Raw genomic sequence first — 22,294 nt, 5'->3', positions numbered from 1 at the left:
CTTACAACTGCACAGACCCATCAGTGTAATTTAATTACTGTAATAATAAAGAAATAATTTGCCATTGCCTCCTTTCAGGATTATTTTTTCCTTCAAGTCTAGATTATAATCTTAATATTTCCTGAAAGCATCCCTGTAACACCCAGACAGGCTTGATCTGGCTTTTCTTTCCAAAATTAATCATGTTTACTACATGCAACCATCAAAATATCAAATAAGCCACTATGTTCCAAGAAAAATTCTAAGCTTATTCAGGTTGGAGAAATGTGGTTATTGACTCACGTGTCACAGAGTTAAAGTTACAAGTACACTCTAAAACAAAATGGCTCTCTTGTCTTGTGTAAGCACCAACTTATTTTTACTGCATATAACATAACATAATAAAAGAGTTGGAAGGGACCTTGGAGGTCTTCTAGTCCAACCCCCTGCCCAGACAGGAAACCCTACACCATTTCATACAAATGGCTATCCAACATTTTCTTAAAAATTTCCAGTGCTGGAGCATTCGCAACTTCTGCAGGCAAGTTGTTCCACTTATTGATTGTTCTAACTGTCAGGAAATTTCTCCTTAGTTCTAAATTGCTTCTCTCCTTGATTAGTTTTCACCCATTGCTTCTTGTTCTGCCCTCAGGTGCTTTGGAGAATGGTTTGACTCCCTCTTAGACATATCCTAAACTCTGCCTACTCCCCTACAAACACCGTTATCACATCAGATTAATGGATTTTGCTGGTGAACCAGAAACTAAGACCTCCAATATGAATATGAATACAATCAGGCTTAGAAGAAAAATAAGCACCTTGAAGTTAGAAATGAGTAATTAACTAATGTAAATCATGTAAAATTGATAGCATATTCGTATCTACTGCACAAGCATTTCTTTATTCTATATTAGTTGCAGTTTGGGGCTGCTGTTGTTAAGTCATCATAAATGGGTTGAAATTGCCACCTGTATAACTACATACAGTACTGCCTCAGGAACATATTTGGCCCTCTGAGTTGAATTTAACCATAATCCTTTTTTATAGATTACAGGATTTCTTAATCCATAGTACTTCTAATTAATGGGGTAGACTATGCAATAATCTATGTATATCATTTATTGATTGATAAAATGACAATATTTTCCACTCATAAGCATTGGTAGCCTAAACCAATGGTGGCTATAATTTTAAATTTTTAGTTTTAACTGGGGTTTTTAGATGTTAATTATTTTAATTTCGGCCACACTGTGTAATAAGTTTTTTAATTTATTTTTAATTGTATATTGTCTCTTTTTATCTTGGCTGTACACCGCCCTGAGTCCTTCGGGAGAAGGGCGGTTTATAAATCTAATAAAATAAATAATAAATAATAAATAAATAAATAAACATTCATAATTTACTTCAACAAAAATGATAAAACACAGCAAAGTTACTTTGTAAACAAACAAGTTTTTCCAATCTGTAGTGAACACCTACCTGAATTTCTGCAGTAATAGCAGCATTCAGTGCAGATTCTAGACCGCCATCAGCCATCAAACTTCCAACCAGTAGATCAATCATAAATCTACGACCTGGACTTACATTTGTTTCATTCCCTGAAACTAAAAGTTAACAACACTTTTGTAATGTATGATGTATTAACAATATCTTTCTCTGTGTTATCTTCACATATCTGTGAATGAAGCATACCTGCACTGGGTAAAAGTGCCGAAAGAGCTCTTGCTCGTTCCTCTGCAGTTGGTAGCAACACAGACCATCCACTTTGCAACACTGCTTGGGCAGCTGACTGCACAGTATTAAGCACACCAGCATTACTTGCTAAAGTCACTACTGTCTGCTTCAGACTGTTGAGCAAGACACTGCCTAACCCCAAGCCAAGGCATTCGGGATCAACTTGGTGACTAATTGCAGCATGAAGCTGAAAGACAAGCACAGACAACTTGTAAACAATGAAGCAAATTCAAGGAAGAATTCTAATGCTGCAAATTAAACATACATGGCTGTGAATTTTAAACATTTATTAAGGAATGTACTTGCAACATGTGAAAATTAATTAATATATGTTATAAACACATCCCCAGTTATATGGGAAATGAGTGTTGGCCTTGAATAATGGTGAACTAGGATTAACTAAGTTGGAAGGGACTTTGGAGGATAGGTCACCTAGGTCAGTAATTGACATGGTAGTTACTTGATAATAGGCATTCTGTACTTTTAAGGTGCAACCTACAAATATTACTGTGATAACAGCTGTCACTCTTTCAGGCCTATGCAAAGACAGTAACAACTAAAAAATAAAGGGTTTGGAAAATAGCAAGTCAATGTTAATTCCAGCTAATTCAATAGTTAATTACCACAACTGAGATTCTGAGACTCCATTCTAAATGCTTCTGCCATGATATTTAAAATACCTGTAGCCTTAGAAGATTCAAAGTAGCCACAGCCATACATTCTTTCTCCTGTGGAGGTGGCCAGTCAGAACTGCCATCCATTCCTTCTGTAACTTGTCTCAATAGGAGATCCAGCTGTTCAAATGTCATTGAGCAAACATCTACCACAAAGGGGACACGTAAACCAATTGACCATTCTGAACAAGACGACCAGGCAAAGCTCTGCAAGGAAAAGAAAAGAAAAAAAATCAAAACATATTAGGATTAAATAATATTATCTCTGGGATATAGAACTGCTGGAAGATGCTCCCCTAGTCATCCATCTATAAAAGCTATCAATTTTTAAATAAATTATAGTGGAAAATAAATGGGTATTGAGTAACAATAGTTTAGGCAAAGCACACAGTTTAAAAAGTAGGGGCCTTACAATCAGCTCCCCAAAACTAATTAATTAATTAAGTTTATTTCTGCCTGTCACAATTGAAAGATTATGTGGCTTAAAATATCATCAAATATATTAAGACATCCATGCAAGAAAATAGTAAAAATTGAAAACAAAAATAGAAAAGTGTAACAAATACATACACAATGTAGTACATTAAAACAACCGCTGTGTCAAACCAAGAGATGCACTCAATAAACAGGTAGCAATATTCCATAATTTAACCTTCTCTCCTCAACAATTCAGTTTCCATGTTCCCATAAAACATTAGCAAGTAATAATTTTAATGTTATTAAAGTGGAAAATTATCTATTGCTGAAGAATAATCATATTAAGTAGTTCTGATTCTAACTGCAATAAAATATAAGTGAGATGGAATCAAATGTAATGTTTGCCTAAACTAGAAATCAAATTTAATTTGTTACTAGATTGGAAATCAAATTTAGTTTTTGCCTAAACTGGCAATCAAATTTAGTTTTTGCCTAAAGTAGTCACCTCCTACTTTGAGTAATATAATTTCCAGCAGCCTATTCAAATGCCAAGCGCAGCCCCTGGTCCATCTAAAAGTAACCGAGTCCTCTGGGGATAGCTGATCCAATTTTACTGAGTTAGGTGAGAAGAACATAATCATCTTTCAAATCACAATTAAATTTTTACTCTGCAAGTTGCCCTAGGAATGAATCTATTTCCAGGACCCATAAACGTAACAGAAGACACGTAAGTCCTACTTTTTAAGTCATATGCAGAGCTTGGGAAACAGAAGTGAAAGTGTTATGCATAGGAATGAAATTATATTACATTCTATTCCTGAAATTTCATCCACTTTTTTTTTTTTTAAAGCAAGAAATTACTTTTCAAACAAGCTTTTGTACCAGAGGAAATCTCTGTCTCTGTATTCCTAAGTGTAATTCTGCTTCTGTTTTATCAACCATCTCCAAGAAAAGGGGGTGGGTATTTGAAGAATAGGATTCTAACATGGAAACATCATGCAGACAAATAACTAATCCTAAAAATGATAGTTCAAATTATTCTATACTCCCACACATGCAAACTCAGAAATGGTAGCACAGCTATGATCAAAATGTAAATGTGAGGTGTAATGGAACTTAAAAGTACTCTGAATAGCCATATTAGAAAAAACAGGTGGTACATGTGAAACATAAAACACATAAATCTTAAATATGCAAAGAAATCATTGCCAAAATGAATAAGTTAGATATGAAGCATAAAAGAGAAACATGCTGTTAAACCAATTCCCCAACCCTGTTTGTAACCTAATGAGAACTGTAAAGCAGGGGTCCCCAACCCCAGGCCACGGCCCACTACTGAGCCATGGCCTATTCGGAATTGGGCCGCACAAGTGGCTGGCTGGAACACACACACACACCTCACTGCTCACGCAAGTCGAGGTGCACATGTGCGCACTGGCCAGCCGCTCGCATGGGCCACTTCTCCTCTCTTCCCCCTCTAGCCAGGCCGCCAACCACAAAGGTTGGGGACTGCTGCTGTAAAGGAAAACTTACCTGGGCTGGTCCACAGGCAATACCAACAATGTGTTTTGAGTCCAGTCCTGGAAGAGCAGTTGGCTCTGGTTTAGTAATCCTCAAAGTGTCAAAATGCTGGCACTGATCGTTGCTTCCCCAGCTATAGACTTCACTATCTTCCGTGAGCGCTAAACAGTGAGTAGAGCCAGCTACTATATCTATAACTTTTTTCCCTGCAGGCAAAATGATGAAACAAAAATTATGACAATAATAACTCTCATTATAACCTGAAAGACAAATTAAAATAAAATACTTTATGCCTGATCTTGAAATCATTTTAGTTATATATTCATTATACATTATTTCAGTATTATTCCATTAGGAACAATTTGCTACTAGACTTCTCCTTTTTGAAATTAAGATCTATGAGGGGTCCTTGGTACTCTCTGAGCTTGCTTGTTTTTTTGCAAACATTTCATTACCCAAACTAGGTAACATCATCAGTACTAGTGAGACCAGCACTGATGAATCATCAGACTAGCACTCATGATGTTACCTACTGTGGATAATGAAACATTTGCAAGAAAACAAGCAAGCTGAGAGAGCACCAAGGGCATCTCATTTCAACCCTGAGCTACAAATATTCTCCTTCGTTAATATCTATTGCTGCAAACTGGAAGCCAAGGCCATTCCTGACAGAGGTCAACCAGTTGGCGGTGAGAAATAGGGCATAAGAAATAGTCCATCTTCCAAAAAGTCTATAAAAATAACCACTCATTGTGATATGATAATTGTAATTGTAATGTGATAATTGTAATTGTAATGTGATAATTGTAATGTCTAATTCTTTTTAAAATCAGTAACCAACAACTTAACTGTGGAAGCTAATTCTGTACTTTTACAGTGTAGATAGTTATTACAATATAGTAAACATCCTTTCCTCTGAAAGAACAATTTACTTATTCTTACTCTTTGCTTCTATTATCTTTAACATACTAAAGCCTGTCTCATTTCATATCTATGTAATTTCTATAAACTTTATGTATACTAAAATTGAAAACATTCAAGGTCTACCAGAACTGGGCAGTCCTTCTGATGGAAAGGTTGTATGAATCAGACTGTCTCAAAACTGAATTCTGATTGCAGGAACTAACCTACCATTAAAAAAAGGAATGGCTTTAAAATATATAGGATTTTTTTTCTTGTATCAAGTTATGTGGTTTTTATCATTATTTTATTAGATATTTAAATTAGGTTTCATCATTCAAAGAAAGTGGTATGTGCAATCGTGCCCAATTCTAATTTTTATGAAATCATTCATGGATAAATCGCGCACATTCATTTATCATTTTAAGGAGCTAAGGAGTCACAAAGTTTGAGAACCCTTTTTTAAAGAGCTGCCATGAAATGTTAGCTATGTGTCCACATATGTTCAAAAGTACTTTTGTTTTTTGGAATCAACAGTTTGCAGAAGAATCCTAGCATATTAATCACAATATTCCACATATTATCAAGTTAAAAAACAAAAGAATATTTAGGTCAGAAGATTTATCTTGACTCTTGATCACTAAGAATTTTTCCATACACGGAAAAATGTTGCTTGGATAACTGTCGCCTAGGATAGGTATTACGTTAACTATATCTGGGGGTTATCAATTTCTAGATTAAGATATCAAGCAATTTCCTCTTCACTCACCTTGCAAGCCTTCCAGCAATTTGGGAAAACGAACGTGTTCTTCCGTTCCATGCCCAAGTCTCTGATTGTCTCCCTTTCCCCATGAGTACACCTGTCCATCTTTTGTTAGCGCAAGTGAGAACTGACTCCCACAGCGTACTTTGACAACATCCAAGTCTTGAAGTTTTTCAATCAGTTTGGGAGTTTTGCAGCCATCACTGCCACCTCTTCCCAATTTCCCATAATCTCCATCTCCCCAAGACCATACTTGACCTAGAAAAACAGCTCTCAGTAAGGGTAGCATAATAGAATAAGAAATATTTGCATTTTCAGGCAATGGAACGTTGCAAATAAAGCAACATGAAAGTAAATATAAATAACTGTGAAATTCACAACTGTTTCTGTAAAAAAGAGCAATTTTCAAGCAACATTTCTACTATTTTTTTACTAGTTGAAAAAATAGTACTTTACCTAGAAGTAGTATAAGGAACTGAAAATGTATCAATATCCTGGTTTGTTTATGTACAAATTGAATATGCTTCTACGTATTCCTGATGTTACTTTATATCAGGGGTGTCAAACTCAGTTTCATTGAGGGCCAAATCAGAATTGTGGCTGACTTCGGGAAGACGTGGGGGGGCGGGGAGGGCGGCCAGTGCCCACTCCTGCTGTGCTCGCTCTCCTTGGCCAGGTTGCTCATGGTGCGTGTGGGAGGGCAAAGTATATGGGTCAAGGAGAGGCCCACTCCATCTCTTTATGAGGAGACCTGGCTTTGTAACCAAAGCATCCTCAGTGATAGGATGGGAGTCCACCAGCAGAAGACAGGAGGGGACAAGGGGATGGCAAAAGGCAGCAGGGCTGCTGGTGGCCAAGTGCTAAAGCAGGATTTACCTTCACTCTTTCTCATTATAATCTTCCTTCCTTCGTTCCTTCCTTCCCACCCTCCCTTCTTTTTCGTTTCCTCTTGTTGTGACCCAGGCTCGAGCAGGTAGCAACAAATGCAGTCCTTAATGAAAATAAACTTTATTCAAGCAGCTGGGAATTAACCCATTCCCAGCGTCATGAAACTCAAAAGAAAGCAAAGCTTCTCACACAAAACAATCTGTCATTATTTCCAACCTGGTCCAATTTAGATAATTGCCAAAGTCCTTTGCAGATAAGCGTCTCGAGCAGAGAATGGAGAGCTGCCAAGGTCTTCTCAGAGAAACATCCAGAGCAGAGAATGGGACGAGCACAGCTCCAACGTTGTTTTCCGGCAAACTGAGACACCAATGCCAGTCTCCTTTTAAACCTTATGGGAGGGGCCAATTATCTCTTGGCCCTACCCCCAAGGTGATCTCTCTGCTTAAGCTGCTAGGGGGGGCCTAGTGATAGAACAGTTCCTCAAGGTCTCCCCCACCCACTAAGATACCTCATGCTTCTCCCTCCCTTCCCGCCATAAGGACCCACCTTGCAAACATCTGTCTCTTCTCTTTATTTCTCTGCCTTTGAGGAAGGGAGACCAGAGTTGGCTGGGAAATGCTTTTTGTGCCGAGGATGGGTGCCATAATATTGCACAGATTCAGGCACCCATCCTTTTTTGCAGAGTCAGGGACCCAGAAACTTTCATTATCGGTGCAAAAAGTGTTTGCTGGTCTCCTGCTCCCCCCCACAAACTACTTTCCACTTAACAACTTAGCACGCTTGCGTGCAAACGAAGAGAGAGAGAGAGAGAAATCCAATTGTGTGTTTGTGTGTGTGTGTGTGTGTGTGCGTGTGTGTGTGTGTGTGTGTGTGTGTGTATGGGAGAGAGAGCGATCCATATAGGGCACCCAAGCTGCTGGCAGCTTCGCCAGTGACAGAAGCCACCTCAGCAGCAAGGTGGGGTGGTGGTGGAGTATGAAGCAAGGCGGGGGATTAGGTAGCTGCCCCCTCCCTTGCCCCACACCGGCTTACCTGAGTGCCTTCCAAAGCTAGGCACTGAAGCACCACAACTGCCTCTGCAGTGAGACAGAGGGGAAGATCTCCAAACTCTGTGTGTGTGTGTGTGCATATGCATATGAGAGTGTCAAGCCTGAATTTGACTGGGGACCTACAGAGAGAGATCCCTGCTTTAGTTGGGTCATTCAAGCTGCTGGCGGGGGGAGAGGGAGAGCCAACTGAGCAGCCATTTTTCTCCTCGTCCTCCCCACTCAAGCAGTGCAGGCTCTGCGGGACAGCAAGGCCTCTCATTTCTCCCTCAGCGTGGCAAACTGCAGCTTCAGTCAGGGCATTTAAGTTGCTGGCAGTGCCAGCCATCTAATGATTGCCCACTCCCCAACCAGTCAGCCAACCAGCACTGCCTGACCTGCTCCCTGCCACCAGGCACAAAGCCTTGCCATTCTTCTCCTCGTCCTCCTTGCCCAAGCAGCAGTGCGCTCCGCAGAACAGGGTCTCATTCCTGCCCCGGCTGGCCCATGTAAGCGAGCAGTGCACCAGTGCACAGACGGCTTTGGTTCCTGCACCCAGTTGATTCCAATTCCACAGCCAGTCTTACTGTTTGAAGGCTGAACAAAGCCTTCAACTGAGCAAGGAAGGGTGTGAAGGGCCAGGCCCTTCACACCTGCATCCAGCCCACAGAGTTTGCTGTGCCGGGGCGGGAATGAGGGACGCGGGCCAGACTCTTGCAGTTTCCAGATGGCCACAAGGAACGGATTCGCCTCATCACGGGCCTTGAGTTTGATACCTCTATTTTATATCATTTTATGTCCCACTACAAAAAATTTCAGCTTGGTAGAAATGAGAGAAATATTCTTTTCTGTGTAGCACTCAAATATTTATGTAACCTCTCCCTTCCATTTTGAAACCTACATCAGTCCATTGCTATACTTCTAAAAAAAGAAAATACATTTCTATTGAAATCATCATTTGCTAATTTTTAACAACTAAATCATGGTTTTATTCTTTAGGAGTTGCTATTATATTAATACTTGTTATTCTTTGATCATTTTGTTTACTATTGAAGTTCTTACAGTATGCAAAGCACCCTTGACCAAAAGAAATCTGTATTTTAATAAGAATAAAACTACCGTATATACTCGAGTATAAGCCGAGTTTTTCAGCACGTTTTTTGTGCTGAAAAACGTCCCCTCGGCTTATACTCGAGTCTACGTCTTCGGGAACCCCGCACAGGAGGGGGTACCGAACGGACTCCCATGGGAGGGACGGGGAGCGGGCCCGCCGAGGTCTCGCGGGATTTGTCGCCCCCAGGCCGGCCCCCATTCCCGTGTCTGGTGGGCGGACGGCGCAAACTTGGCGGACTGTGCATTGGCGCGGGGAAGCCCTGGTGGTGCAGTGAGAGGGCTGGGCAGGGGAGCCGCCAGCCTTCTCGGCTGAGGAGGAGGTTTCCCGACCGCGGCTTCGCCGCGAGCCACCCAAAGGCCAGAAGAAAGGTCATTCCATCGGAGTAATGGGCGGCTCCTTCCTCTCCGCCTTACCCATGCTGTGCGAGCCCGGCTGGGCTGCAACCCCGCCGCCGCTCCTTCCTCAGCCTCCCGGGCTCGCGCTCTAGCAGCCGCCAAGCTCAGGCGGACTCGGCAGCTCCCCATCAGCACTCGCACGGCGCGATTCGGGCAGGAGGAGTCGGGCTCGCTCTGTGGCGGTGGCGCCGCTGCCGCCGCCGCCACCACCGCCACGGAGCAAGCCCGACTCCTCCTGCCCGAATCGCGCCGTGCAGTGCTGATGGGGAGCTGCCGAGTCCGCCTGAGCTTGGCGGCTGCTAGAGCGCGAGCCCCGGGAGGCTGAGGAAGGAGCGGCGGCGGGGTTGCAGCCCAGCCGGGCTCGCACAGCATGGGTAAGGCGGAGAGGAAGGAGCCTTCGCCCATTACTCGATGGAATGACCTTTCTTCTGGCCTTTGGGTGGTTTCGCGGCGGCGCAGAGCGCAGCGCCATCCCGCCCGCGACCCTCAAACTCGCGTTCCGCTTTCTGGTAAATTGGAGACGCCCCGGGTGAACAAACAATGCAGCAACTCAGAGCAAGCCGGCGATTGGCCAAGCTCAACCAGTAGAAAAAAAGGTTCTCCCCGTGTCGTCATTGTTGCTAGGCAGATGTTCAGGCGCAACGGGAGAGAGAAGAGGGGGGGAAAACCCTCCCTCCCTCAGCCGAGAAGGACTGCACCGCCAGGGCTTCCCCGCGCCAATGCATAGCCTGGCGGGAGTTACTGCAGCTCACCCGGCTCCCGCCCCAACTGGTGGTGTTGGGGCAGCAGCTGCCGCTTTCTAGCAAAAAGGTCGCTCGCCCAAAACTCCTCGCCTTCTCCTGGGAAGGGCTGGATGGCTAGCCGGGAAGGGTTGAATAAGCAAGCCAACCTCCCTCCCTCCCTCCCTCCTCTCCCCCGCAAGCGAAAGAGCGTTTTCCCGTTGGAAGAGAGAGAGAGAGAGAGAAAGGAGGGGCCGTTCCTCCCCTTCTTTCATTCTTTCTTCTCCCTCCGTGCTTCAGAAGCTGGGCGTGTGTGTGCGCGCCCTAGTCCCCTTCTGTTCCGTGGCGCTGGAAGAGAGAGAGAGAGAGAAAGGAGGGGCCGTTCCTCCCCTTCTTTCATTCTTTCTTCTCCCTCCGTGCTTCACCGTGCTGGGCGACCTGGAGCAGCTGCTCTTCAGCCAGATGCTCGGTGAGTCAGCCCGTCCCCTTCCTTCCCGTGGGGGTCTGCCTTGCTGGTGAAGGTTATTGGGGCTTTTGAGCAAGGGAGGAGGAACGCGAGCACCGCCTTCGCTGGCATTCCGGGATTTCCTCTGTTTAGAGCTGGGAATCCTCCTTCCCCCTTTTGCACTCCCTCCCTCCCTCCCTCTCTCTCTCTCTCTCACACACACACACACACACACAGACTTCTAAAGTCGATTGGCACAATGCTAAGCAAACACAGCAGTGGGTCAAGGGTGAAGGGCTAGGAACCTGGCAGGTGAAAGGTTGAGCGACATGAAAGGCAAAGACCACAATTGTTTTAAGAAAGAAGCTTTAGCAGGAGGGGGATGGAGGGTGTTTTAAGTTTTGGCAAACAGCCAGGCCAACTGTATTGGAGAAGGTCACACAACTGGCCTTAACATTTTAGCTGCTGTCTTTTCCTCACACTTGGGTTTAATGATATTAGAGATCCTTATTGCCCTGCCAAAAAAAAAAAAAGAGCCACCCCAACGTCTATGAAAATTAACCTTCTGCCAAGAGACACTGTGCAGGGTATTTTCACTATTGGTGTGCATACAGGCTTAGATTTGTGCTGGGTTCTTAGTGCTTAGAGCACTGACCTTCAGAGGCACCCTGGTCCCTTGGAAGCTAAAGGAGGACTCATTTTCATGCTTGCAGTTGTATTGTCAATTTCTGTGAGACAATGTTGTTGAAGTAACTCACTCACTCATTCATTCATTCATTCATTCCTTGTGTGTCCAATCACACTTAGCCAATAAAAATTCTATTCTATTCTATTCTATTCATTCATTCATTCATTTTATTTTGTCAAATACATATTAAATAATTATATAAATATAAGCATGAATTGAATACATAAAAGGAATACAACTAAAGGGAACATTAGGACAGGGACGGTAGGCACGCTGGTGCTCTTATGCACGCCTTACAGACCTCTTGGGAATGGGGTGAGGTCAATACTAGATAGTCTTTGGTTAAGGCTTTGGGGATTTTGGGAAGAGACCAGAGTCAGGTAGCACATTCCAGGCATTAACAACTCTGTTACTGAAGTCACATTTTCTGCAATCTAGATTGGAGAGGTTCACTTTTAAGTTTGAATCTATTGTGTTCTCGTGTATTGTTGTGGTTGAAGCTGGTGTAGTCATTGATAGGGAGTACATTGTAGCAGATAATTTTATGAGCTATGCTCAGGTCATACCAAAGGTATGAGTTCTAAATTTTCTAAAGCTGGGAATCCTCCTTCCCCCTTTTGCACTTTTATTGTTTTTCGTTCAAATAAATATTCATGTTATTTTACTTGGCTCTATCTTTATTTTTTACATTGACCAGTAGCTGCCTCATTTCCCACCCTCGGCTTATACTCGAGTCAATAGTTTTTCCCAGTTTTTGTGGTAAAATTAGGTGCCTCGGCTTATATTCGGATCGGCTTATACTCGAGTATATACGGTATTTTACAGCAAATAAACACAGCATTCAAACCAACACATAAAACCAGTCAAAAACAGGAAAAAAAATGATTTCCCAGTCTCATGATCTCAATAATGTTGCAGATTGTGCTACTCACCATTTTCTGTTACAGCAAGAGTCTGAGCATCACTACTCCCACAGGCTACATCAATCACTTTCAATCCTTTCAGGCCAGTAACCAAAACTGGGATTGTCTGGTCTTCACTGGAGCCTTCCAAATAAAAAAAAGGTGAGAGAACCTCAAGACTCATAGTAGGAGTAAAAAATTGGGGTTGCCAGGCCCTCTCTGACTGTAATGGCTTGAATCAGTGTAGGGATTTCCCTTTTAAGCAATGAAACAAGGAGACAATGGTGAGAGCTCTAAAGTAGCTCTAATCCATTAAAAAAATCCACTTCACAATAAACAGATTTATTTTGCTTAATGGTGACAGTTACAGCTATCCTTGTCCCCAAACACATTAAGTGCAGCCTCCAGCATCAACAATCTTACTTGCTCTTGTTAAAAAGACTCTGGAGATCCCAGAGGCCATTTTAATAGCCCTATCACAAAACTTGTATTAGATAGCAAAACTATTCATTTTCAGTGATGTTAAGGGGTGGAAAGAATAAATTGATAAAGTCTACACATGTATCTATTCCACTTGTTAAATCCACCCATCTAAAAAATGAAAGAAATAGAATGGGAATGGGAATGGGAATGGGAATGGGAATGGGAAGAGAAGAGAAGAGAAGAGAAGAGAAGAGAAGAGAAGAGAAGAGAAGAGAAGAGAAGAGAAGAGAAGAGACTTCTTTATTGGCCAAGTGTGATTGGACACACAAGGAATTTGTCTTGGTGCATATGCTCTCAGTGTACACCTAAGAATCATAAGGTACAACACTTAATGATAGTCAGAGGGAAACAGTCAATATAAATCTTAAGGATACCAGCAACAAGGTTACAGTCATACAGTCATAAGTGGGAGGAGATGGGTGATAGGAACGATGAGGAGATTAATGGTAATGCAGACTTAGTAACTAGTTTGATGCCTCCACCTGTCACAGTGCTATTGGCCACATTATCTGCAGCTCCACCAGACAGAATGACAGAAGAAGCAAAAACAGGGGGAATTCTTGAGCCCTTTGAGGTCCAGAAAAGAAGCACAAACCATGGCACGTGCCTCAGAAGGGACTCTCTGTAGATTTTTTGGAAAGTAAAAGTAAAGGAGAGGAGAAATATTTTCAGACTTGAGGTAACAATAAAGGTAGTGTTAACCTGAAGTCTGAAAATATTTCTCCTCTCCTTTACTTTTAGTTTCCAAAAAATCTACAGAGAGTCCCTTCTGAGGCACTTATCATGTCCCTGCCGTTTCTGAGATGCCTTCTGAACGATGGTTGTCTAAGTCTGTGGCTTTTCCTCCTGTCACCTAAGGTCATTTCCACATACCATTATGGGAACCTCAATGAAACCAAAAAAGCTGCTATCTCCTGCTTTAAAAAAAATATCAGAAACATACCATGACCTAGTCTGCCATAGTTTCCTCGGCCCCACGTGTACAATTCTCCATCAGCTGTTATTGCAGCACTGTAGGTACCTCCACATGCAATATGTACAACATGTTTTCCAGCCTGCTTCCCAGAGAGAGCAGAAATCATTTTTGGTTCTTCTAAAGGCCTAGAAGAATGGAGTGGAACACGAAAGCACAACGGTGAGAATTAACAGAACAGAGATTATAAAATGGCAACAGATTCCATGCACACAGCAATAACTATAAACAAATCAAAACAGACATCATATACTATGCAGTCTATTATTAGAAAAACAAGCTATTCAACAAAAATGTTGGCTTCGTAGCATTGGACAGTTTCAAGCAATAGCCACATAGACACTTGTAAAATACATGCTGGTTTGCATTCTTGTATTGACAATTCCCCAATTGTCTAAATGGACCCGTCCAAACCTATGATGCTATATTTATCAAGCAAAGGTTTCACTGCTGTGTAAAACAGATTTCCCATAGTATTCAACTGTCTGGTGCAGAAATTTATAGTAAGATGGGTAGATGCAAATGTTACTGTCTTAATTATAATCCAAATAATTCTAGTTGAGTACCCCGAAATATGTTAATATTCTGCATAAATCAATATTCTTAATATTGGGAAAATTTCTAACACATGAGCCAATGTTTTATTTATTTTGCTGGAAACTGAAGAATCATCCCTTCTTACACTCACATTTATGACCACACAGTTTGCTTACTGCTTTCCAAGCTTTTGCCTCATCTGATTCTGACCCTAATACAGATCAATGTCCATCAGAATTACAAAGCAGAAATGCAACTGCTAATTTAGTAGGCTAAAAATAAAAATAAAAGCAGAAGCAGAAGCAGAAGCAGAAGCAGAAAGCTCCCCATCAATCATTGCTAACATTGTATTCACTATTGAAACAGGAACAAATTATATTAACCTGGAGAAAATAATCCCTTTAAAAAGAAAGATTGACCTCAAATAAATACAAATCCAGACAAAAATCATGGATGCTGCTAGCTTCTCCTACTTGCCACATTTGTCAATTCCAGCTGAAACCAATGAGAACAAGTGGGGAAATTTAATTTTTGCCACAAATAATATCCTTCCTTCATCCCTCCCTCCTTCCTTCCTTTCTCAAGAATGTATGTTTGGTGGGGGGGGGGGAGTATCTATCAAAAGCCACCCTCTAAAAAGCAGGGACAGCAAGCTTTGCCAGGTTTCTATTAAAGGCACCCACCATTATGTCTCATGTCATCTATACATCATGCCAGTTTGTAACAGATAATTTCAGCTTATTTTTTAACCTAATAATCCTTGTCTCCAGTATTTTTTTACTGGTTGTAGTCTCATTAAATGTAAGTGGGAAGAAAGCATTTTTCAGTCAAGCCTCTTATCACAAGCTATCTAAAATACATACACAGTATCTCCATGGCCCAGTCGTCCACCATCTCCACAACCCCAAGAAAAAACTTCTCCAGTTGCAGCCAAAGCCAGATAGTGATGTCCATCTGAGTGTGCTGCAATTTTAACAATATTTCTAGAAGCAAGACTCTGTACAAGTTGTGGTGCCTAGAAATAAACACACACAAATAAAAACTCTGTATTGCAGAACAGCAGAAAAAGTAAAGTAAGAACCCTTACAGAAAAAAAGTATAGAATATTCTCAAAACTTTTCAATAACTAATTGAATAACTATGTTTTTCACTTAAGCTAAGTATATTTAAGTAATTAATCTAAGATTCAAACTATATTCAACATGGAAAAATTATCACATACAGTATCCTGATTTATATGTTACGTAGGCTTTAAAACAAGGACTTTTTTCCATTTCCATTTTCTTTTCAACAAAACCACTAGGTGAGGTGAATCCTCATTTCAGGGTCTAATCTTTTCAATATTCTAAAGCAGAACTGAAACATCATGGGAACTTTTTTTTTTAAAAAAAGGATTGCTTTAAATTCACTTGAGTTTGCTTGAATGATTGAAGAAGACAATAATCCATTAACACATGAATGGAAACAGTAAAAAGATCTCAGTACAGATATCTATATACTGTACTACTGAAACTCTCATGTATGTTTGTTTCTGACAACTGGGTGAAATTAAAGCCAGCCAATTGGGTGTAGGGGCCAGAGGGAGGTGGAAACAGTTACTGAACCGCGGTAACTCAAATAGGCTAACTTGCCAGGACCCATCACTCAGATGGGAACGAAATTTAGAAAGTTGTGGCTTCTTCAACATCACTGTGCCTTCCGACTATACTTCCCAGAAACCATAGGTTGCATGATGCAAGGGAAGATGGGAAGATTGTAACTGCACCTTCTTTCTGCCTCCCTCTGCACTCAACTGGCTGGGGGCAAGGTCTGATAGATAAGCGGTGACTGACCAATTTGGAATTGAGGCTGAAATTTGAAAACTCAACCACTGTAGGCAGTGAGGGAAGGACAAGGGAGCAATATGGATACTTGCTGGCAAGGTAAGGCTAGCTGAGGAGCACAGAAATCAACACATTAGCTCTCTTCCTCCCTGAATGGAGAGGACCCTTGAGGACATGACAGGATGGGGAATAGAAGTTCTGTTTTCCTCATAGTCCACAGTTCCCTTTGTTTCCCCAATCTCCCCCAGCAAAGTGGCAGGCAGTTCCATGGGTCAGTCAAGGAGGAGGAGTGATTTCCGACACTCCCTACCAGCTTCCCATAAGTAAAATCAATGGGGAAGGCAGTAGGAAGTTAGATGTTGTGCCCTCTTCCACTGTTTTCTGTGCCCCTCCCCCCATGGTCATTCTGTTTCTCCCTTTAGAAAAGAAACCTCTCTAAAAGTATGGTCCAATGGGTTACAGGATGTCTAGTATATTTTAAAGCGGAGAAAAATGAGCAGTTTCTCAATTACAAGCTTCAAATTTGTACAGTAAGAATGTTACTGTTTGTTCTAAAAGGAAGCTAGAAAGTAAATAAAAACCACCTACCAATGTGTCATTACTGTAGGCTTGTATATAAACACGTCCATTTTTGGACAAGATCAGAAACCGCTTCTCTGCACAAGCAATCTGTGTAACTCCAAGACTGGCAAGTCCTTCACATTGAATTGGACAACTGACATTAGAGTAGTATTTCCATCCTATTAATCCCCATGCTATAAACTCCTGCAAAGAAGCCTAGAAGGAAATTTGTCATTGAGAAAATATCAACAATTACTCTTAAATTAGAATAATTAGTATCTTGCATAAATGATTCCAATCTCAACCATGATACCACTTCGGTTGAGATTTGCAACTAAACAGACTTCAGGAAGATATTTAGATAAACTTGAATAAGTGACAGTACCTGGACTTTGTTAATTTGATTTAATTTTTGTGAGAAGAATCTAAAAGATTGGACAGTTCTTCTATAATCTAGCAATTACAAAATCTACCAAAAGTCAAAGGACCCTAACCCACATCAAACAAGGAATCCAGAATCCACAAGACTGCATGATTAACTGCTCTTGAACCGAGATGTACCATGGCAATTTATGGCATGGCAATTTATGGCATGGCACAGAGGCAGTAGGGCAAAGTTTAAAAATCCATTACAGATAAAGCCATTTACATAAGCTTTAGCACATCCCCAGTTTAATTTATCCAATTTGCTGTACGTTACCTTATGAGATGTTGGAGAGCTGCACTGTGGGGGCATGCAGGGAGTGGCTAGGCGATCCAGGTGAGCCATAACCACAACCGCTGTTTGTCTTAAATCAATTGCTAGCTCATTGTCCTGTGGCAGTATTAGGTATCTTAGGAAGTTTTCATTTGGACTTAGTGGATAAGCCAACATCTAACATAAACACAATAAAATTTAAATCCATTATCTTAGGTAATACCTGTTTAAAGCCACATATTAAAGAGCTAAACATTTTTAACAAGAAGATACATTATAGTGAGTTATAGATTTTGACAGTTCCACATGTAATTAGCAAGATTTATACAATATTTTACCAAAAATATCCAACTGACTGCTTGGGCATCATCTTAGCCAGATCATAGATTTAGTACACAGAACTGTTCATCAGAACTAACAGTGATATACACAATAATGCCAGTTTTCGTATTACAACAATAACTACAGAATTATTTCAACTTTCATTTCCCTGCATTTCATTTCTACTGCATTCAGAAATTAAAAATAATTCAGGGAATTTATAGAGATACAGAAAATGCAATTTAAAATAGGTCCCACAATTATCAATTTGAAGTATAATTATTTTCAGCAAAATAATTGTACTTCTCAGTCATGGTACTTGCCCAATGGAACAGATCCCCGTTATGATCTAGATGTTAGTCTTCCAGAAAACTTGACTTTCTCCATAGAACCAGGTTGTTAACTGAAGCTGGCATGTATGGGATTTTGACTATGTGATAAGTTTTTTGGTTACAGTATGTTTTTTTCCCAAAGTGTATTATTGTATTTTTATATTTATGAGATCACTAGCGAGAAGCCGGTTCTATACTTTTTGTACATACATGCATACATACATACATACATGCATGCATGCATACTTACAGTTCCACAAATGTACAAAACCATGCTTGTAGTCTAAATAGAAGCACTGAAGTACAAACCTGAATTTCTTCTTCTGTATTATTCATCTCTTTGTTACAAATTATATTCTGAAATCTCTGTAACAAAGGAAGGAGTGGGGCACTGGTTCCCTGTGCTGAGCGTTCATTATCTGTTTCTCTTGTTCCACTATCCCAGAGTTGAAGCAATAGTATCACAGCAGACAACATTTGGCTGGAAAAAAAGAATTGAGACTAAATTGAAGGCATGGAGGAATAAATCTTGTCACTTCTATTTCTCTCACTTTTTTTCAAGCACTTCCCTTCACACAGAAACAAATATAAAATGTTCCCAGAAACTATTATATTCAAATGATGCTGGATTCTGCAATGAAAGATCTCTTAAAGGATTTACCTCAGCGTGCCTCTCTGAACAGCTAATTCCAGTAATATAGCAAGTGCTAAGTGCTGGTCTTGCAGTGGAATGCTTCCTGAGCCTTTTAAACCTGGAGCTCCATGAATGTCTCTATTTTAAAAGCAGAAATATACTTACTTACAAACACAGCCACATATACACAGTACAGAATTTTGAACCCCACTATCCTATTAACCAATATTTTCTCTAAAATATCAAAATATCATTTGGTCATCCTGTTCGTTCTATTTTTCCAATTTCTTTATAAATAATCATACAACACTACTATTATGCTGACTCTCATTTAATGTATATGTTCATGATATAAATATAAACAAAACAAAAAGAAATGTAAATCAGAGAGTTCACATTCCTTATGCTACTATTTTTAAAGCAGTAAAATGATATCCAAGTATTTAATTCCAGGTTGTTTTTGAGTAGGAAGTCTATTACTCTTTAAATCAGGCCTGAACAACAGCCTTTAAAAAGTGAACAAATTTACCATTCTGAAAAGTACATTGCCAAGCATCTCCAATGCCTCACAGTCAGCTCTAACACTGCTACCACTTCACTAACCATCAAACAGCTACTTGAGGAACATGTTCCTTTGCAGCCCATAATTATTTTTAATTTATCAATGTGACTCTTTCGCCTCTACAAATGGTGAGGCTGTTTTAAATGTTCTGGATTATAATTCCAATATTTATCAAATGCCACCCTGGCTAGGAAGGATGATTTATTAGGCTCTTCAACCCATATGAAAAATAGTAAATTGCCTACTCCAACTTATTCCAAAAAGGAAGGAAGGAAGGAAGGAAGGAAGGAAGGAAGGAAGGAAGGAAGGAAGGAAGGAAGGAAGGAAGGAAGGAAGGAAGGAAGGAAGGCAGGCAGGCAGGCAGGCAGGCAGGCAGGCAGGCAGGCAGGCAGGCAGGCAGAAGAAAAATGATGGTCATGCTCAAAATCATGTTTCAGGAACACGATTTGTGTTAAAACATGGACCAAGCTCAAACAGTATTTTGAAAACTTACCCAGTTACAACAGACCTTAGAAATTTAGTTGCTCTTTCCACAACTTCCAACCATACAGAGGATACTGTTCCTTCGTCAAACAAGGATGCTTCTGATAGGGCTCGCAGCGCATCTAGAGATTCTTGTAATAATTCACTGCAAAGATCTGCATCCTCACCTACAAATGCAATGTGTTTTAGCTGTCGTAGATATTTTCACAGCATGTGAAAACAGGGGCGATTGAAGAATTTGGGGTTTTTTTCACCAAAACTATCTGCAAATTTAGGGCAGTTATGCAGTACTCAACCTGTAACTTATACCTGATCTCCAAGCTCGCCGTAGGAATGCAAAGGCAAACGAAAGAGCCGCTCTGGATCCTACTCGGGCAAGACCTTCAACACCTTTGCTTACAGATCTAGGGCTACAAGAGAGAAATTGAGGAATTATCTCTTGCTTAAATCCTAAGCAAACCTTCCCTCCTCCCCCCCAAAAAAATCTTAAAACCAGGATTCAAACCCAACCGCCTCAAAAGGTATAAACAATAAATAGGTGTTTCTGGTATTATCATTCTGACCTAAGCTTCAGAAGAATTCATCTTCCATGTAAAACAAAAATTGCTACAGTTAGTCCTCTATTTACAAAAGTTCATTTAGTGACCGATGGAAGTTACAACAGCACTGAAAAAAGTGACTTGTGACCATTTTTCACACTTATAACCATGGCAGCATCCCCCTGGATCATCAAAATTCAGATACTTGGCAACTGACTCATATTTATGATGGTTGCAGAATCCCAAGGTCATCTGATTGCCTTTTACAACCTTCTGACAAGCAAAATCAATGGGGAAGCCAGATTCACCTAAAAACCATGTTACTAACTTAACAACTGCAGATCATAAAATGGGCAACACTCACTTAACAAATATCTTGCTTAACAACAGAAATTTGGGGCTCAATTGTGCTCGTAAGTCGAGGACTACCTGTACCATGTACAGAAACAAAATCCTAATGATATTATTTTAGGATGGAACTGGGTTATGTGGAGAAGAACAGAATGGATTTCTTTCATCAAGCTTTTACCTTTTCTTATCCACCATGGGCAATGGGATAGTGCTGCTTTTCCGCTTCACCTTGACATTCTCAAGAAGAATGCTCCTATTTAATGCGATAAAGTAGCGTTCTAATATAGCAAGCCTCTGTTTCAGCCTGAGAGCAGAGAGAGTTGTGGTAGCAGTCTTCTTAGCTAGAACCTGTTGCTCTTTTACTAATATATAAAGGCAGTCTTTCAGTTCGTTGACATCTATAACAAACATGACAGCAATGCACTTAGCAAAATGTATAAAACTACAGCTTTGAATTATAGAACTATGTTCATAGTTAATAATATAACAAAAATCTAACAGGGATGAATGTTAAATAAGTATTTTGGGAAGGGTTTCTTGTTAAGAGTTATTATTGAATTTATCTAATTTCTATTTCAGAAATAAGACATTCTCCTATTTTTGTACTAATCATTCATTCATTTCAGATTCTGAAAGTTACTATGTAATGTCAGTAGTCAACTATTAAAAAATCCTCAATTGTCTCAGACTTATTTTCACAATTCAACAACAATTAACCAAATTTTGCTAAATCTTTTGCAGATCAAATAACAATTGCTCAGGATTTTTAAAGAACCTTAGCTACTCATCCTGTAGTTTAAATCCTACATCAGTCTACATCTGCATCAGATGATGTGAGCTGCAACACATGAAAGCTTATGCCTTCTAATAACGTTTGTCAGTCTGAAAAGATAGGAACTCCTTCAGCTTTTTTGACTACCACAAACTAGCACAGCTCTCCTCCTACAAACGAGAGAGCTCCTACAAAGAAAAGTTTCAGATTCATTAGGAATCCATTCTACCTGCAACTGCATCTGTTGCAATCCTATCAGACTTGACACAGGACACCTATTAATGACTTAACTTAATGAAGAGATAAGGTACATAAATAGCAACAAATAATCTTCAATTTACAACAGTAAATTGGCCTGTAATTTCTGTCACTAAGTAATGCTGTCATAAAGTGCAAGTACATGGTTTAGCTAAGGCAACCTCTGCAGTCCGAGTTGCCATTGTTAACCAAACCATACAGTCATGAGGTGAAGCAACTTCCTGCCAGCTTCCAACAACCAAATCAATGGGGAGGCTGGCAGGAAGTTGCAAGTTCCAGGCAACTTGCAAGCAGACTTGCAGGCAGGTAAGTGCCTGCTATTGGATGGGAGAGAGTGCAAAGGCGGTGCAGAGATGCTTAGGAAGGATGGATGAGGGTGTGTGAGAGAGTTATGGTAAGGTTCAGAAAGGGTGAGCAAGACTGCACAAAACTATGAGGGAGGGGAAGGCTGCCTAAGTGTTTGCAAATGTCTAACACAACACAAGCACAGGGAGGCTGGGGGAGTGTGCACAAGTAGAGTTACACCAGCAACTTGTGAATGTTCCAGCTGGCTTCCCCACTGACTTTCTGGCAGGGAAGCCAGAAAGCTGGCAGGGAAAATAGCAAATCGCAGTCATAACTGCAAAGGTTGCCAAGCACATGACCACAGGATTGTGAGATGGTCAGATTTCTGAGGACTGGTCCTAACCACCACTCATTCAGCCCCTTCGTAACTTTCAACAGTTACTGAACAAATGGTTGTAAATTGAGGTCTACATATTCTAAACTGGAAGTATATAAGATTTTTGTTGAATTTGATTTAGT

General features: G+C 40.7%; 1 protein-coding gene across 5 annotated transcripts in view; it reads right to left on the bottom strand.

Annotated features, from left to right (window-relative positions):
• The window catches only part of HERC2 (HECT and RLD domain containing E3 ubiquitin protein ligase 2), a 115,297-nt gene that overhangs the window by 74,103 nt on the left and 18,900 nt on the right, over nucleotides 1-22,294 (bottom strand). For 4 of the 5 annotated variants that reach the window (XM_058184925.1, XM_058184924.1, XM_058184928.1 and 1 more), the window contains exons 5-19: nucleotides 20,639-20,858; nucleotides 19,880-19,980; nucleotides 19,581-19,737; nucleotides 18,553-18,663; nucleotides 18,201-18,372; nucleotides 17,242-17,415; nucleotides 16,569-16,757; nucleotides 15,021-15,172; nucleotides 13,591-13,748; nucleotides 12,195-12,308; nucleotides 5,995-6,246; nucleotides 4,338-4,531; nucleotides 2,394-2,594; nucleotides 1,672-1,900; nucleotides 1,459-1,583 (exon numbers count right to left, since the gene is read on the bottom strand). In XM_058184925.1, coding sequence (XP_058040908.1) covers nucleotides 1,459-1,583; nucleotides 1,672-1,900; nucleotides 2,394-2,594; nucleotides 4,338-4,531; nucleotides 5,995-6,246; nucleotides 12,195-12,308; nucleotides 13,591-13,748; nucleotides 15,021-15,172; nucleotides 16,569-16,757; nucleotides 17,242-17,415; nucleotides 18,201-18,372; nucleotides 18,553-18,663; nucleotides 19,581-19,737; nucleotides 19,880-19,980; nucleotides 20,639-20,858 — 2,549 coding nt within the window. The remainder of the gene's footprint in view (nucleotides 1-1,458; nucleotides 1,584-1,671; nucleotides 1,901-2,393; nucleotides 2,595-4,337; nucleotides 4,532-5,994; nucleotides 6,247-12,194; nucleotides 12,309-13,590; nucleotides 13,749-15,020; nucleotides 15,173-16,568; nucleotides 16,758-17,241; nucleotides 17,416-18,200; nucleotides 18,373-18,552; nucleotides 18,664-19,580; nucleotides 19,738-19,879; nucleotides 19,981-20,638; nucleotides 20,859-22,294) is intronic. The other variant, XM_058184927.1, reaches the window with a different exon arrangement.

This window comes from Ahaetulla prasina, chromosome 5, assembly GCF_028640845.1.
Source record: "Ahaetulla prasina isolate Xishuangbanna chromosome 5, ASM2864084v1, whole genome shotgun sequence".
NCBI lineage: Eukaryota > Metazoa > Chordata > Lepidosauria > Squamata > Colubridae > Ahaetulla > Ahaetulla prasina.
The sequence above is the reverse complement of the archived record's forward strand: the minus strand, read 5'-3'. Positions and strand labels throughout refer to the sequence as shown.